Below are 17,938 nucleotides of genomic sequence, written 5' to 3'. Positions count from 1 at the left end.
TTACTTAAAAATTAAAAAAATGTTTGCCAAAAAAATAAATAAAATATAGTCAATTACAGAAACCTTTTGGCTGTCTTAACTTCTATATATTTCATGACATATGAAATATCTAATTTTTAATCAGATTTGATTTAAACATTCAGCCATTTAGAAGAGGTTAATCTGTTACATACTGTTGGCTTCCAGATGCCTGGATAATTTGTGGCAGATTGAGACCAAAGATAAGGTACCTGTCTTTAGTAGCTTTCCATCCATTGACTGACATGAAGCAACAGCATACTAAATGTGAAATCCTAAGGCATAAGTCAGTAAGCAAAATTTTAAGTAAAACGGGTGGTAAAGTTTTTGCCTTTAAAGCAGAGAGGTTTTACTGTGGTTTGGCAATCTCTGGGAAGCTTCTATGAGGAAATGAGGTTTGCGGGGCTTTGAAGGATGTGTTGCCATCTGGAGAAGTGAGATTAGTCTCTTTGTTGCAAGTGAGGGGCCTCTAGAGAAAAGGCAAGGGATGCAAGAGAAAGCAAGGGGTACATTTGAGATTAAGAACCTTCAAATGGAGGTTTATATAGCCTCATTGTAGAGAGTAATGGGTAGTAATCATGTTAACCACGATTTCTGACTTGAAATTCCAGTCATGTCATTTAATAGACTGAATATTCAGATCACTGTCCTGAGGAGTCTGGGGCATACTTACTGAAGATAAGGTGGAGGCCAGATTATGGAGGAAAGCGAGTGACAGACAAAACTTCTCCTGTGTCTACTTTAACTCCTACGCAGTGAGAGAGTTTTGAACATTTGTGACCATGGGAGTGATGACAGGTAGATTAGGTTAATAATGACAGGTAGAGAATGGTTATAGAAAGAATCTTTATTTTTGCAAAATATTGATTGATTGCCAAGCATTTAGATAAGATTTGTTCAAATGGAGATCTTTAAAGTAAGATTTTAAAAAAATTATATAAACCTTGCATACATGTGGCAGTTATAACCCTTTGACCTTATTTGTTGTTTTTAATTTATTGACCAACAATAAAAAATCATGTAGTATATCCAAAATAGATCAGGCATACTGCCCAGAGTACAGAGGTCTACATGTTAAGTTCCTGCCTTCAAAGAGTGGTCTAATGAGGGGACCAAACCAGGTCTTAATAATTACTAGTCTTATGATCTTGGGCAGATACCTCAGTTTCTCATCATGAAATGGAAATGACAAATAATGCCTATTTCATAAGATTCTCATGAGGATTAAATGAGTTAATATAATTCTTTGCTCACCCTTTCTTCCCTAGTGTCTATGACAGTACCTGGCACATAGTTAGCGCTTGACAAGTATTTACTTATGAGTGAGAAACACTCATGATAATGATATGATATGATATGATATGATATGATAATGATATCATTATCATGATATCAATGATATCAATGATATCAATGATATCAATGATATGATAATGAGTGAGAAACAGAATGATAAAATATAATAAAGACAAGTACAGTGTAAAGGAACATATAGGAGGAGGCTCTTATCCAGTTTTTGAAAGGATGTTGGGAGGGTGCATTGAAGGCTTTTTGGAGGGCATTGAGACATGCAGGATGAGTAGGAGTTACCCAGGTGAGCTAGAGAAGCATCCCGAGGCAGAGGTGAGTTAAGTGAGAGGAGTCATACAGACTGTATGATTCTGTCACTTGCTGCTGTTGATAATGCTGAAAAGCAGAGCAGTGATTGCCTGGAGAGGAAGAAATGCACTGCAAAGGACATGATGAATCTTTTGCAAATGACAGAAATGTTTGTATCTTGTTTTTTAGTGGTGGTTTCACTGATAAACAACTGTCATAGTTCAAATTATATACTTAGGTATATTTTATTGTGTATAAATTTTTTCTCAATAAAATTAGGAATAAAAAAAATGGATGAGAGGCCGTCATATTTAAGTAATGATGTGGAAGAACTAATACAGAGGGAGAGGTTAAAAAAACCAGGAAAGAGAGGCTGATTTGATGGAGCCAGATCCTGGCCCATGTAATGCAAACAGCAAGAACATAGGCGAACTGATTTCTCCAAGACAAGTCCTCCAAAAATAGGGCACTTTGATTTTGCATGGGGCAGTGTTTCTTCAGGTTCTATTGACCTTTTGATCCAGTTACTTCTTTGCTGTTGGATTATCTTGTGCATTGTGGGATGTTTATTCGCCTCCCAGGCCTCTACTACAGATACTAGTACACCCACTGCCCAGTTTTGACAATCCAAAATGTCTCCAGTCATTGCCCTGGGGGAGTGAAGTTAGCGCGGTGGAAAACCAGTGGTTTAGAGGGCACTGAGAAAGCAGGGATGTTTTTGCCAGTAAATCCTAATCTGATGACTTCCATCTTTGAGAAGGAGAAGAGCTCATTTGATGTCAGAGAGGGAAGAGAGGTGGCAAAGTAGCAAGTTTGAGGAAAACCGAGGAGAAAAAAAATAGATTGGTGATGGAGCAGTGGCAAAATAGCCAGAGAATATGGAGGGGCCAGGTGAAAATGCAGATTTTTAAAACTTTTTAGTTGTAGATTCATCATTTAACATAATTTTTCTGTCTCCCTTCCTATCTCCTCTAGCAATCCTAAATAGCTTTAGTTAACTTGGACTATATATGACCAAAACGTTTTAGGCTGATAATTGATTTGTTGTCTGAGAGTGGGGAGTACCATAAGACCTGTGGCCTGTCACCTTTTAGAGGGCAGAGACAAGTGAAAGTTTGCCAGTCCCACACTGGGGTCCTCTTCTTATTTTTTAATATGTTGGCTAAGCAGAGGTTCATGCAATTCTTACTACCCTCTCAGTTATTAATTAAAAGAAGGCTTTATAATGATATCAACAAGTTTTGAATCATTTTAACATGTTCACTGTTGTATATATAAAGGAGTAAAATAGGCTTAACAACAGTGTAAAATTTTAAAATTGAAATAAATTTGTTCGAGACCTTTTCACTAAAGTACAACCATTCCTGGGGTCCCTGGGTGGCTCAGTCAGTTAAGTGTCTGCCTTTGGCTCAGGGATCAATCCCTACATGGGGTTCCCTGCTCCATGGGGAACCTGCTTCTCCCTCTCCCTCTGTCTGCTGTTCCCCCTGCTTGTACACTCTCTCTTTGTCTCAAATAAAATCTTTTAAAATATAAATAAATAAAATATATCCCATTCCCTACATATTGTAGTTAGTTGAGCTGTTTCTCTATTTAGGAAGGTGTTAGAATAATTCGTTGCTTGTGAAGGTACTTTTAAATATTCTTCCTGAATAAGGGCATTTCTTTAACTTTCTGGAAATTCTATATTCAGAATTGTGACTATTTACAGTAAGGAGGTTATAGCCAGAAAGGTTCAGCATAAATAATAGATTAATCACGAAACCCAAAAGGGGACATGTGAAGCAAACAACGCTTAGAAGTAAAAAATAACTATGAAAATATAGATAGCCTATTTATCTTGCCGTTCTTATTTTTAGGATGGCCTTGTTAAAGCCGACATGGAGAAATTGACATTTTATGCAGTATCTGCTCCAGAGAAACTGGACCGAATTGGTTCTTACTTAGCAGAAAGGTTGAGCAGGGATGTTGTCAGACATCGTTCTGGGTAAGAAAACTAATTGCTGCTAATACTATGTCTCTGAAAATTCTTCCTAAGTTAAATAATTCTGTACATTTTTTTGTCATCAATTCATGCAAAGATGATATGTGGAAGATAAAACCTTGTAACGTTTTACAAGGAAATTTGTATACTGTATAGATGTTTGCAGGTTTTATTACTTTTCTGATGGTCATGTTTTAAGAGTAGACATGTGAGTTAACAGAGTTGCCTTTAGCTTAAGCATCCGTTGATATTTGGTATTCTAATATTTCTTTAATGGAAAGAATAGAAATTGACTCCCTTAATGTTTTTACTTATCAGTAGAATAATAAAAGAGAACATTAGGCTTAGATAGTGAGGCCCAGAGAATGTAAGCATGTTGATTTGGAGCTGTGCTAGCTATATACCTACCTATAAATCAGGGTCTGCCCTCATATTCCATTCTCTATGCTTGAACAATAGTAACTTGGGTAATTTGGATTATAAGGACTTTTCCATATTCATTTTATGATCCTTGTTTCTTGGAGTACTCCATTCTTCAAGTGATACTGGTTTTCTCTAATTCCATATGGTTACCTCTTAAAACATTTTAGCAAGTCTTACAGTTATTGAAACAAAGTTATTGAAAATCAATTTTAATTTTTAAAATCTGATGAATTGTAAGGTTAATTTTATGAGATGTTTCCTTATGAGACTCTGTTGTTGCTGGTGATGTTTTTTACACTCATTTACAAATACAAACAGATTATATTGGAAACTTCAGGCACATTGCTTATAGTAACTCTTTTGGGTCAGATACAAAGATAGATGGTTAGAAATCTGGAGAATAGAAAACGTCCGTGTTTCCAAAGAAAAATATACACAAAGCTAATGTTAAGCTTTAGAAGAGTTTGGAAAGGAGACAGTGTGGTGGTTGTACAGTATAGTTTCTGTGTACTTCAGTATGAGGGTTATTATATAATCTAAGATCATTACTGTTTGTGGGAAGTAAGATTTCACTTAGGAACTACTAAATTTGCCTTTTTCTTTTCTGTGCATTTACATTTAATTATCCCAATGAAGAAGCACCTAAGAGAATTTGGAGACCTAGTAATCCTTTGACATGATCTTTCTCTTATACTTAGGTATGTTTTAATTGCTATGGAGGCTTTGGACCAGCTTCTTATGGCTTGCCATTCTCAGAGCATCAAGCCATTTGTAGAAAGCTTTCTTCATATGGTAGCAAAGCTGCTAGAATCAGGGGAACCAAAGCTTCAAGTTCTTGGAACAAATTCTGTGAGTAGAACTGTTCTCTTTCAGGTTAATTAGCATATCTAGACTTGATCTCTTCTTAGAATGTTTTCACCTGATAAAAAACAAATGCTCTGGTCAGGGGATGTGGACAAACAATGCAAATGTGGATGATTAGAACACTGTCTCTAGGGGTGCCTGGCTCTTCCCATCAGCAAAGTGTGCAACTTAATCTTGAGGTTGTGCATTTGAGCCCACTTGGGGTATAGAGATTATTTAAATATAAAATCTTAAAAAAAACAAAAAACAAAAAACAAAAGCACTGTCTCTAGCTTTTTCTGTTGCTTCTTGTGAAATCTGTGATACAGCCCATGACTAAGGAATAAAATTTTCTGCAGGTTTGGGACTAAGTGAGGTTTTCATTGAAGCACAGTCAGTGTCTAGGAAATGGAGAAGAGCTTTTATTTTATTTTATTTTATTTTATTCTTTAAGATTTTATTTATTTATGACACAGAGAGGTAGCGAGAGAGGGAACGCAAGCACAGGGGAGGTGGAGAGGGAGAGGCAGGCTCCCCGCTCAGTGGGGAGCCCAATATGGGGCTCAATCCCAGGACTCTGGGATCACCACCTGAGCCAAAGGCAGACACTTAACAACTGAGCCACCCAGGTGCCCCTGGAGAAGAGCTTTAAGAGTAAGACCTTTTCTTCTAGAGAGTGGGCTCACTCACTCAAAAGAAACTGGATTAAAGTGTTAAAGTTAATATTTATAATGCTATATTCTTGATTTTTCTCAAGTTTGTTAAAAAATTTCTTTTTTATGTATATAGTGTTTATGGTTTTTGTATGTTTTGCTTACTGCTTATTTGGATAGCTCTTGTTAATGTAACAAATAATGGATGAAAGTAAATGTGTTCCAAATGTTCTAAAAGGTGATAACATGCTTATATTGTTTGGTTTTTTGTGTGTGTGTGTGTGCTTTTTTTTTTTAGTTTGTCAAATTTGCAAATATTGAAGAAGACACACCATCCTATCACAGACGTTACGACTTTTTTGTATCTCGCTTCAGTGCCATGTGTCATTCCTGTCATAGTGACCCAGAAATACGAACAGAGTATGTATTATTTTACTCTATGACTTATTATTCAGTAGACTCCGCACCCAGCATGGAGCCCAACATGGGGCTTAAACTCACGACTCCGCACCCAGCATGGAGCCCAACATGGGGCTTAAACTCACGACCCTGATGAGATCAAGACCTGTGCTGAGATCAAGAGTTGGATGCTTAACCGACTGGGCCACCCAGGCACCCCTACTCTGTGACTTAAAGTCATAGAGTAGTTTATTAATGAGTTCTGTGTTTTGATTACCATAAGACATAAATGGTATATTACATAACAATTACCAAAGGAAATGGGGAAATATACACTTTTTTACTTGAAATATGACTTTCTATCACTGTTAGAAGGATTGGCTGAAGTAGCCCAAACTGAGACTGGTTTCTCAGTGTAGTCTTTTATCTTCTTCTCATCTCTGTTTCTTGTTCCTTTATGGAATATTAACTCCCAAGAGGACAGGGTCCTTGTTTTGAGGACTGGTGTATCACTAGTTTGAATGGTGCCAAGCACATAGTAGGCTCTCAGTAAATACTTTTTTAATGAATACGTCCATAAGTTGAATGAATGAAATATACACAATGGAATACTATGCAGCCATCAAAAGAAATGAAATCATGCCATTTGCGATGACGTGGATGGAACTAGAGCGTATCATGCTTAGTGAAATAAGTCAATCGGAGAAAGACAACTATCATATGATCTCCCTGATATGAGGACATGGAGAAGCAACATGGGGGGGTAGGGGGATAGGAGAAGAATAAATGAAACAAGATGGGATTGGGAGGGAGACAAACCATAAATGACTCTTAATCTCACAAAACAAACTGGGGGTTGCTGGGGGGAGGTGGGATTGGGAGAGGGGGAGGGGGCTATGGACATTGGGGAGGGTAAGTGCTATGGTGAGTGCTGTGAAGTGTGTAAACCTGGCGATTCACAGACCTGTACCCCTGGGGATAAAAATACATTATATGTTTATTAAAAAAAAAAAAATTTGGAAGGGGAGGCGAATCATAAGAGACTATGGACTCTGGAAAACAACCTGAGGGTTTTGAAGGGTCAGGGGTGGGAGTTTGGGGGAACAGGTGGTGGGTAATGGGGAGGGCACGTTTTGCATGGAGCACTGGGTGTTGTGCAAAAAGAATGAATACTGTTACGCTGAAAAAAATAAATAAAATGGAAAAAAAAAAAGAATATTACTGAATCATTGTCAGTCCGAGTTTATCATAACAACTGATTTGGGTGTTTTTAAACATTTCTTCTGGATACTTGTTAGTAATCTGGAATCAAATACTTAAACCGCAGACACAGTCTATAGGTTGATATTTATGTGGAAATGAGAAACTTTAAAGTTAGGAATTGAAATCAAAATGAATCTGGTAAATAAAAACTGGTTTGAGCTTTATAATACTACACCTGAAAAGAAAGAAACTAACCTGAATTCAGAGAGTTATTGTAGGCAGTTTGAAGTCAAGATTTAGCATGTTTGTAATTTTTAGTTTTCTTTTAAAATGAGGGATGTGCAGAAATATAACTAGCTTTTAGTGTGCAAGCTTACAATGTTGGTTTATACAAACCAAAACAAATGTAAAAAGTTATTTTAACATGGAGAAAGAAAGCTGAGAAGGGATTTACTAGTTGTTTTCAGATACAAGCACATTGTCTGACATGTCGTAGGTATAATTTTTCCTCAGTTTAGTATTGGCCAATTTGAATTATGCTGTTACTCTTTATTATGAGTGTAGAGCCTTAGAAAGGTAGAGATAACTGTAACTGTCTTGCTAATTTCCTCTTTTTTCCAGTTACCATTAAAATCTTTTTTTTTCCTCCCTAAAGTACATTTAAAAATTTTTTTTATAAAATTTGTCCCTCTTCTGGGCTGCCTGGGTGGCTCAGCAAGGGGTCTGCTTGAGGTTCTTCCTCTCCGTCTGCCCTTCTTCCAGCTTGCACACACACACATACATGCTCTCTCTCTCAAATGAATCTTAAAAAAAAAGAAATAAAAAAATTTTTCCCTCTTCTCAAAGGCTGACATTAACTTATTAATGGGGCAAAAAGGTATAAAGATTACCTAAGGAAAAGGATAGATTTTAAAGATTTTGACAGTTTTGTTTTCTTTTAAAATATGGCAAATAGTCAATCGGAGAAAGACAACTATCATATGATCTCCCTGATATGAGGACATGGAGAAGCAACATGGGGGGGTAGGGGGATAGGAGAAGAATAAATGAAACAAGATGGGATTGGGAGGGAGACAAACCATAAATGACTCTTAATCTCACAAAACAAACTGGGGGTTGCTGGGGGGAGGTGGGATTGGGAGAGGGGGAGCGGGCTATGGACATTGGGGAGGGGAGGCGAACCATAAGAGACTATGGACTCTGAAAAACAACCTGAGGGTTTTGAAGGGTCAGGGGTGGGAGGTTGGGGGAACAGGTGGTGGGTAATGGGGAGGGCACGTTTCGCATGGAGCACTGGGTGTTGTGCAAAAAGAATGAATACTGTTACGCTGAAAAAATAAATAAAATGGAAAAAAAAATATGGCAAATATATTGAATGTAGTATTTCTTTAGTATCGTAAGAATTACTAAATATACAGATATTTCTCAAATTTTGATTGACATGAGTTTCACATATAAACCAGTGTAGGTGAAAAGTGTTTGTGCTATCCATAGTTATTTATGAAATTTAGGGGTGTCTGGATGGCTCATTCGGTTAATTGGCTGACTCTTGATTTCAGTTCAGATCCTGTTCTCAGAGTCTTGGGATTGAGCCCTGCATTGGGCTCCATGCTCAGTGGGAAGTCTGCTTGGGGATTCTCTCCTTCCCCACCCCAGTCTCAAATAAATAAATCTTTAAAAAAAAAAAAAAAAAAAGTTCAAAATTAGTACTTAAGATATCTGTCTTATTTTTAGGTATGTACTGCCCCCTAGTGAAAGATCTTGTCTTTTGAACGTATTTTCATCCAACATTTTTCACTAATATTTATAAAAAGAAACTTGAAATTTTCTAAATACAAATGAAAGGCCTTATGGTACTTTTTTCTAATTCTGAGTCTTTCCAGAATTATATATTTGAAGTTGCAAAATGACATTTTGTTTGAATCAGTGAAATAAATGAGTAAGTCAAAAAGCTTTTAAGATACAAGTTTTTGATTTTTTTTCCCCTGCTTTGTTTTAAATAAAAGTTCCTTTGGTTTTCTTCAGGTATAACTGAGTTATCTGTCACTCCTTTTTTTTTTTTTTTTTTAGCAAAACTGTATCAAATAGAATTTAGGGGACTAGGAAATGGTGGTGCTGCAAACTTAAGATTTTCTTAACATATTTGCCTTGCAGAAATGGTTCCTACCTGTAAAGTCGTACATCATAATCTTATTTTTATAAAATTTTTTTTTAAGATTTTATTTATTTATTTGAGAGAGAGAGCATGAGAGGGGAGAAGGTCAGAGGGAGAAGCGGACTCCCTGTGGAGGTGGGAGCCTGATGCAGGACTCGATCCTGGGACTCCGGGATCATGACCTAAGCTGAAGGCAGCAAACTGAGCCACCCAGGAGCCCTGTACATCATCATCTTAATTATTAAACTCTAATTTCCTAAGCAACCTCCAGTTATGGTAGCAGTCATCATTGTTATAATAATGATTAACAATAGCAGGCGCAGCTAACACTTACGGAGTAATTGTGTGCCAGTTTAATGTTTTATTGGGTAAGCACTGTGATGAATTAGCTCATTAACTCATTTAGATCCTTACAACATTCGTGTGCTTTAGGCAAAATTCCTTCATGGCTAGCATATATTGGTTAGGCCAGATCTAGCTCTGAATTGGATGCGAGCTGTTTATCTGTAGTAGCTCTAGATCCTCCTCCTTTTTTTTTTTTTTTTTTAAAGATTTTATTTATTTATTTGACAGCGAGAGATCACAAGTAGGCAGAGAGGCAGGCAGAGAGAGTGAGAGGGAAGCAGGCTCCCTGCCGAGCAGAGAGCCCGATGTGGGACTCGATCCCAGGACCCTGAGATCATGACCTGAGCCGAAGGCAGTGGCCTAAACCACTGAGCCACCCAGGCGCCCCTAGATCCTCCTTCTTTTGAACAAGGGCATCACTCTCTGCTGCCCTCTATTTAGGCTGCTGTGTCATGAGGCATCAGCCATCCTCCTTGTGGCGTCTTGTTCCTGTGCTCTGTGTGACCTTGTGCGTAGTCCTCTCATCACCCAGGGAGTAATGGCAGGCACACAAAGCAGACACTGTGATAGTAATGTTAGTCTTGCCAGCTTGTGATAGCTGTACAAGAGTCTCTTAAGGCTTTGTTTTAGAAAGTGACATGTATAGACACAGCTTCGAAATAGGCAACATCTGTCTTTGTTTCCTGTTCACTTTCTTACCTCTTTAGTATCCTGTTATCCTTTTCTCCATCTGCCATTCCCAAATGCCTGTGTTATGTCCTCTTGGATGAGCACAGTCACCCCCTTCCCCATATCTTTCATTCTTCAAAACCTGTAACTTTTAGAAGATTGTGCTGGGTGAGCTAAATAAACCTCTCTTGGTGAGTATTTTGGTAGTAGCAAAAAAAGGAAGTAAATAACAATCAAATTGGGCCAGAAAGAAGTTGTCTGGGGGCAAATGAGTGACCAGGTTAGCTCTGCTTTTGAGAATCTTCCTCCCCGGCTTTTATATGCTGTTTTCTATTGTTTTTTTCTTTTCATTCTTAAACCTGTAGACTTTAAAAAAAAAAAAAAAAAAAGGAAGAGTGAAGAGGAGTGAAGAGCTTGAGGAAGTTGTGCGTTGTGGGTTGTGATGGGAAAATAGGGCAAGAGAATTCTCTCCTTGTGTGGATTTTCAGTCACACATATACATGATGTATACATGTGTTAGTATACATGGGTCTGCATGTTTAAACATGGCTGAGGTCTGTACTCCCATTGTGATAGTTCTCGTTGGTCACAATACCTTTATGGGAACCAGCTTAGTCTTCTTCTCTGTGGACTGTGGGAAGTGAGAGGAGAGGTCCTTGGGGACAAACAGTGAAAAGTCTGAGAAAGCACTGAAGGGAGTTCAAGAAGAGTGAGATCTTGTTTTCACTAAGCTTCTGAGACTTCCAGGCAAGAAATGGAAAGAATCTAGTTCGTACTAGTTTAAATTCTTGTCACCCCTTAGGAAAACCTAATGCTTTTTTTTTTTAATTAATTTATTTATTTTTATTTGTTTATTTACAGCATAACAGTGTTCATTGTTTTGGCATCACACCCAGGGCTCCATGCAGTACGTGCCCTCCCTATTACCCACCACCTGGTTCCTCAACCTCCCCCTCCCCCCCCCCCCTGCCCCCGCCACCCCTTCATAACCCTCTGGTTGTTTTTCAGAGTCCATAGTCTCTCATGGTTCATCTACCCTTCCAGTTTCCCTCAACTCCCTCTCCTCTCCATCTCCCCATGTCCTCCATGTTATTTGTTATGCTCCACAAATAAGTGAGACCATATGATACTTGACTCTCTCTGCTTGACTTATTTCGCTCAGCATAATTTCTTCCAGTCCCGTCCATGTTGCTACAAAAGTTGGGTATTTGTCCTTTCTGATGGAGGCATAATACTCCATTGTGTATATGGACCACATCTTCCTTATCCATTCATCCATTGAAGGACATCTTGGTTCTTTCCACAGTTTAGCGACTGTAGCCATTGCTGCAATAAACATTGGGGTACAAATGGCCCTTCTTTTCACTACATCTGTATCTTTGGGGTAAATACCCAGCAGTGCAATTGCAGGGTCATAGGGAAGCTCTAGTCTTAATTTCTTCAGGAATCTCCACACTGTTCTCCAAAGTGGCTGCACCAAGTTGCATTCCCACCAACAGTGTAAGAGGGTTCCCCTTTCTCCACATCCTCTCCAACACACGTTGTTTCCTGTCTTGCTAATTTTGGCCATTCTAACTGGTGTGAGGTGGTATCTCAATGTGGTTTTAATTTGAATCTCCCTGATGGCTAGTGATGATGAACATTTTTTCATGTGTCTGATAGCCATTTGTATGTCTTCGTTGGAGAAGTGTCTGTTCATATCTTCTGCCCATTTTTTATATGATTATCTGTTTTGTGTGTGTTGAGTTTGAGAAGTTCTTTATAGATCCTGGATATCAACCTTTTGTCTGTACTGTCATTTGCAAATATCTTCTCCCATTCCGTGGGTTGCCTCTTTGTTTTGTTGACTGTTTCCTTTGCTGTACAGAAGCTTTTGATCTTGATGAAGTCCCAAAAGTTCATTTTTGCTTTTGTTTCCTTGGCCTTTGGAGACATATCTTGAAAGAAGTTGCTGTGGCTGATATCGAAGAGGTTACTGCCTATGTTCTCCTCTAGGATTCTGATAGATTCCTGTCTCACGTTGAGGTCTTTTATCCATTTCGAGTTTATCTTTGTGTACGGTGTAAGAGAATGGTCGAGTTTCATTCGTCTACATATCGCTGTCCAGTTTTCCCAGCACCATTTATTAAGAGACTGTCTTTTTCCCATTGAATATTTTTTCCTGTTTTGTCGAAGATTATTTGACCATAGAGTTGAGGGTCCATATCTGGGCTCTCCACTCTGTTCCACTGGTCTATGTGTCTGTTTTTATGCCAGTACCACGCTGTCTTGGTGATCACAGCTTTGTAGTAAAGCTTGAAATCGGGTAACGTGATGCCGCCAGTTTTGTTTTTGTTTTTCAACATTTCCTTAGCAATTCAGGGTCTTTTCTGACTCCATACAAATTTTAGGATTATTTGCTCCAGCTCTTTGAAAAATATCGGTGGAATTTTGATCGGAATGGCATTAAAAGTATAGATTGCTCTAGGCAGTATAGACATTTTAACAATGTTTATTCTTCCAATCCAAGAGCATGGAACAGTCTTCCATCTTTTTGTGTCTTCTTCAATTTCTTTCATGAGTGTTCTGTAGTTCCTCGAGTACAGGTCCTTTACTTCTTTGGTTAGGTTTATGCCCAGGTATCTTATGGTTCTTGGTGCTATAGTAAATGGAATCGATTCTCTAATTTCCCTTTCTGTATTTTCATTGTTAGTGTATAAGAAAGCCACTGATTTCTGTACATTGACTTTGTATCCTGCCACGTTACTGAATTGCTGTATGAGTTCTAGTAGTTTGGGGGTGGAGTCTTTGGGGTTTTCCATATAAAGAATCATGTCATCTGCAAAGAGAGAGAGTTTGACTTCTTCCTTGCCAATTTGGATACCTTTTATTCCTCTTTGTTGTCTGATTGCCGTTGCTAGAACTTCTAATACTATGTTGAACAAGAGTGGTGAGAGTGGGCATCCTTGTGTTCCTGATCTCAACGGGAAGGCTGCAAGCTTTTTCCCATTGAGGATGATATTTGCTGTGGGTTCTTCATAGATAGATTTAATGAAGTTCAGGAATGTTCCCTCTATCCCTATACTTTGAAGCGTTTTCATCAGGAACGGATGCTGGATTTTGTCACATGCTTTTTCTGCATCAATTGAGAGGACCATGTGGTTCTTCTCTCTTCTCTTACTGATTTGTTCTATCACACTGATTGATTTGTTGAACCAACCTTGCAACCCAGGGATGAATCCCACCTGGTCATGGTGGATAATCTTTTTAATGTGCTGCTGGATCCTGTTTGCTAGGATCTTGTTGAGAATCTTTGCATCCATATTCATCAGGGATATTGGTCTGAAATTCTTCTTTTTGGTAGGGTCTTTGCCTGGTTTGGGGATCAGGGTAATGCTGGCTTCATAAAAAGAGTCTGGAAGTTTTCCTTCTGCTTCAGTTTTTTGAAACAGCTTCAGGAGAATTGGTGTTATTTCTTCTTTGAAAGTTTGGTAGAATTCCCCAGGGAATCCGTCAGGTCCTGGGCTCTTGTTTTTTGGGAGGTTTTTATTTTTTTTTATTTTTTTTTTTTATTTTTTGAAGATTTATTTATTTGACAGATAGAGATTACAAGTAGGCAGAGAGGCAGGCAGAGAGAGAGAGAGGAGGAAGCAGGCTCCCAGCCAAGCAGAGAGCCCGATGCGGGGCTCGATCCCAGGACCCTGGGATCATGACCTGAGCTGAAGGCAGAGGCTTTAACCCGCTGAGCCACCCAGGCGCCCCTTTTGGGAGGTTTTTGATCACTGCTTCAATCTCATTACTAGATATCGGTCTATTCAGGTTGTCAGTTTCTTCCTGGTTCAGTTTTGGGAGTTTGTAGCTTTCCAGGAATGCATCCATTTCATCTAGGTTGCTTAGCTTATTGGCATATAACTGTTGGTAATAATTTCTGATGATTGTTTCTATTTCCTTGGTGTTAGTTGTGATCTCTCCCTTTTCATTCATAATTTTATTAATTTGGGCTTTCTCTCTTTTCTTTTGGATTAGTGTGGCCAATGGTTTATCGATCTTATTGATTCTTTCAAAAAACCAGCTTCTAGTTTCATTGATACGTTCTACTGTATCTTGTTTCTACCTCATTGATCTCTGCTCTAATCTTGATTATTTCCCTTCTTGCATGTGGAGTTGGTTTGATTTGTTGTTGATTCTCCAGTTCTTTAAGGTGTAGAGACAGCTGGTGTAGTCTGGATTTTTCAATGTTTTTGAGGGAGGCTTGGATGGCTATGTATTTCCCCCTTAGAACCGCCTTTGCTGTATCCCATAGGTTTTGGACCGAGGTGTCTTCATTCTCATTGGTTTCCATGAATTGTTTAAGTTCATCTTTGATCTCCTGGTTGATCCAAGCATTCTTAAGCAAGGTGGTCTTTAGCTTCCAGGTGTTTGAGTTCCTTCTGAACCTAATGCTTTTGATTAAATTCTTTTTTATTAAAAAATAATAAATAAACTTGATATTATTATACTTTACAGTCCCTTTAAACTTTAAATACTGATTTTTAAAAGATGGTATACAGAGTAAATCTTGGGGTACCTGGCTGAGTCAGTAAGTAGAGCATGAGACTCTTAATCTTGGGGTTGAGCCCTGCGTCTGGGGGGTAGTGATTATATTAAAAAACTAAAAATCAAACACATAAAGTAAATCTTTTTTAGAACTACCATATCTCTATCTTAGATTTTTGAGATACTAATTTCTTAGACTTTTGTTATTTTCATTTTGTTGACTAGAGGTAACAATATTTACTTGGCATCCATGTTCTTAGTTAAATAGGTAGACTTGTTTAACCTTTTTCATGACTCAGTTTTTTCTTTTTATAGAATCCGAATTGCTGGAATCAGGGGTATTCAAGGAGTGGTTCGCAAAACAGTTAATGATGAACTTCGGGCTACCATTTGGGAACCCCAGCATATGGATAAAATTGTTCCATCCCTGTTGTTTAACATGCAGAAGATAGAAGAGACTGACAGGTATGGAATAAAGATACTAGTTGAGGGTGTGTTACTTTTATATATGTGTTTGTGTGCTTGCTTGCCAGGATAAGCAAATTTTGTCCTTAGTATTGTATAAATAGTAGTCTTATAAACTTGAATGAGTTTAAATATGTCCCCCTTCTGAAAAAATTACTCATCTTTAGGCTTAGTAGACCACAGATTCTTACTCGTACATTTAAGGTTTTATTTCTCTTCGAATAAATTTACACTTGCTGCTTGTTGCTGAGCATCCAAATTGCTGTTCGAATTAATACTAAAAGTTGCAAGTGTGAGAAACAGAAATCACAGCTGAACATCTGTTATTCTTTAGAGTCCCAGGATGCTAGTTCTTAGGCAGTTAGAACTAACCAAAATAATAATGATCGTAATTGCTATTCACTTTTTTAAACAAAAGGTTAGACTGTGTTTGTTTCTTATTCTTAGGTTATTTGGGGAGAAAAGGAAAACATTTTAACATTTCTGTGGAGTCACGTCTGTTCTGTTAGCTGTTAAAACTGGTGTTAGAGTTCTTTCATGTGGCTTTCTTCATTTCCCTTTTTTTACCAGTCGCACAGGTCCTCCTCCCTCCCCTCCTGCCACTGACAAAGAAGAGAATCCCGCTGTGCTGGCCGAAAACTGTTTCAGAGAACTGCTGGGTCGAGCAACTTTTGGGAACATGAACAATGCTGTTAGACCAGTTTTTGCGTAAGGACTTGGTATTTTCCTGGTTATGTGTGACTGTGATGTATTGATTCTGTGTTCATTTCCTTGCAGAGGACGCTTTCTGCTGGCATGAGTGTGTTGTTAGTGGGGAGTGTAGCATTGTGGGAAGAGAATAGGAGTGAGGCCGGCATCCTGTGTTTGAGTACTGTTCAGCCAGTGCATCAGCATTTTCCCCTTAAAAATGAAATACAGTCATGTGCTTGATACCCTGTGCATCATTTATCATGAATTTCCACTCCCAGACCTTGAAATGTGTGTGCACAGTAAGATATTAAACAGTGTCCAAGTGTGATGTGTCTCATTTTAATAGCCTCTGTGGTCATTTCGTCCCAGTCCTTGGCTTCTGTTTCTTGGCTTTCTTCTGTGGATGGACTGCCTTGGTGCACGTTCACATCTCTAAATTTCACCTTTTATCTTTGACTGGTCAGAGCAGGAATATTGAATATCTCATTGGTACATCTGGTCTTCCCTCAGGGAAAATACATTTGTGAACTTTGAGTTTCTCCACAGGCTTTTGTGTTCTAACTCAGTCATCACATGATAGATCTACTGTATAATATTTTCTGTAATTTCTGGCCATTTTTGCTAGTTTTTGCTAATCATTTGCCTTGTCCTTTTCCTTTCCCTACTCTAACATCTTTATAACACATAAAAAGTAGTATAATATTCCAGAATTCTTTACTTAAGAAAATGTTTGGGCTCAGATTTGAGCTTTAGTTATTAAGAGTCTATAAGCCACAAAATTATATTAAAAATCAGAGAATCATGAGGTTTCCAAAGGGATCCATGATTTTCCTCCACTGCCCCCCCTGAAAAAAATTGGGATCTACTGTTTAATGACTCTATGGGTTTATGGAAATGCTAGTAAGGAAATAAAATTATATCAGATATAACTAAAGGTAGATTTATTATGCAGTGTCCAGGCCTACTGATTTAATATCTCAGATTTCAAGTTTTTATCTTAATACTCCTCTATTAGCTAGGAGGTACTCTATATAAGGCCTTAAAAAATCTGGAGGGCGATCCTGAGAGAAAGAACCTTCTGAATTAGCTCTACTTGAGTTGGGTAGCCTGAACCGCTATGCTTTTCACTATGTAGAACTTAGTGGACTTAAATTTTGATCGTGTGTTAGTTAAGTTAGGTATTTAGTGAGCTAATTAAATATTAAGTGCGCTCTCTCAGTAAGATACTAGATATTTTGGAGAATATATACATGGATAAAACTGTCCTAGTCCTCAGCAAACTTTTGATGGATAATTTACATGCATAAATAATTGTCATATGTAGGTTATGAGGAAAGGCCGAAAGTGCTATAGCAGTTTAAAACAAAGAATTCAAGTCAAATTTGGAATATTTTGGAATATCTTTTTTGATACTTAGGTAAGTAGATTTTAGCTGGTCGAGATGCATGAGCAGAGGCAAAGAAGTGTGGACTCTGAGAAGTAGAGATTAGTTGACGCCATTGGCTGGAGTGTCAGAATTAAAGGGGGTTGGCTTGTGTAAGATGAGAGAAATGTTGTTCAAGCCACACTGTAGAGATCTCACAGTTTTATATTTAAATTTGTAAGGAATTGATGATCTTAGCTCAAAGGTGTGAAATGGCCAGAACTGCCCTTTGAGAAAGTTAATCACATGAGCTTTGAGGATGGGTTTGAGCCAGGGCCAGTGTGTTAGTAGGTTACTATAATAAAATTCCTGACAAGAAGGTACAAGAACCAGGAGTAATTGGTACCATGGTTGAGGAGGTAAATAAAGTTCAGTTTTCTGCCTCTTCAGCAAACTGGATTTTGAACTTTGTAGAAGAATAGTGGTACATTTTAACTTCAGGGAATTTTACAGCTTCTTTTAGTGCTAAATGACTTACTTTCGGAAGTTTTACTTTACTTTAAACCTGCAGTTTTCTTTCTTTTGGGGGGGGAGCATTATTTCTTTATGTACTA

At 38.1% G+C, this 17,938-nt stretch overlaps 1 protein-coding gene across 2 annotated transcripts in view; it reads left to right on the top strand.

The window, feature by feature from the left end:
* Positions 1 to 17,938, top strand: part of EFR3A (EFR3 homolog A) — a 124,325-nt gene that overhangs the window by 49,272 nt on the left and 57,115 nt on the right. For both annotated transcript variants that reach the window (XM_046007310.1, XM_046007319.1), the window contains 5 exons: positions 3,477 to 3,604; positions 4,723 to 4,873; positions 5,819 to 5,940; positions 15,122 to 15,271; positions 15,842 to 15,979. In XM_046007310.1, coding sequence (XP_045863266.1) covers positions 3,477 to 3,604; positions 4,723 to 4,873; positions 5,819 to 5,940; positions 15,122 to 15,271; positions 15,842 to 15,979 — 689 coding nt within the window. The remainder of the gene's footprint in view (positions 1 to 3,476; positions 3,605 to 4,722; positions 4,874 to 5,818; positions 5,941 to 15,121; positions 15,272 to 15,841; positions 15,980 to 17,938) is intronic.

This window comes from Meles meles, chromosome 1, assembly GCF_922984935.1.
Source record: "Meles meles chromosome 1, mMelMel3.1 paternal haplotype, whole genome shotgun sequence".
Classification (NCBI taxonomy): Eukaryota; Metazoa; Chordata; class Mammalia; order Carnivora; family Mustelidae; genus Meles; species Meles meles.
This window is presented reverse-complemented; position numbering and strand designations above follow the sequence as displayed.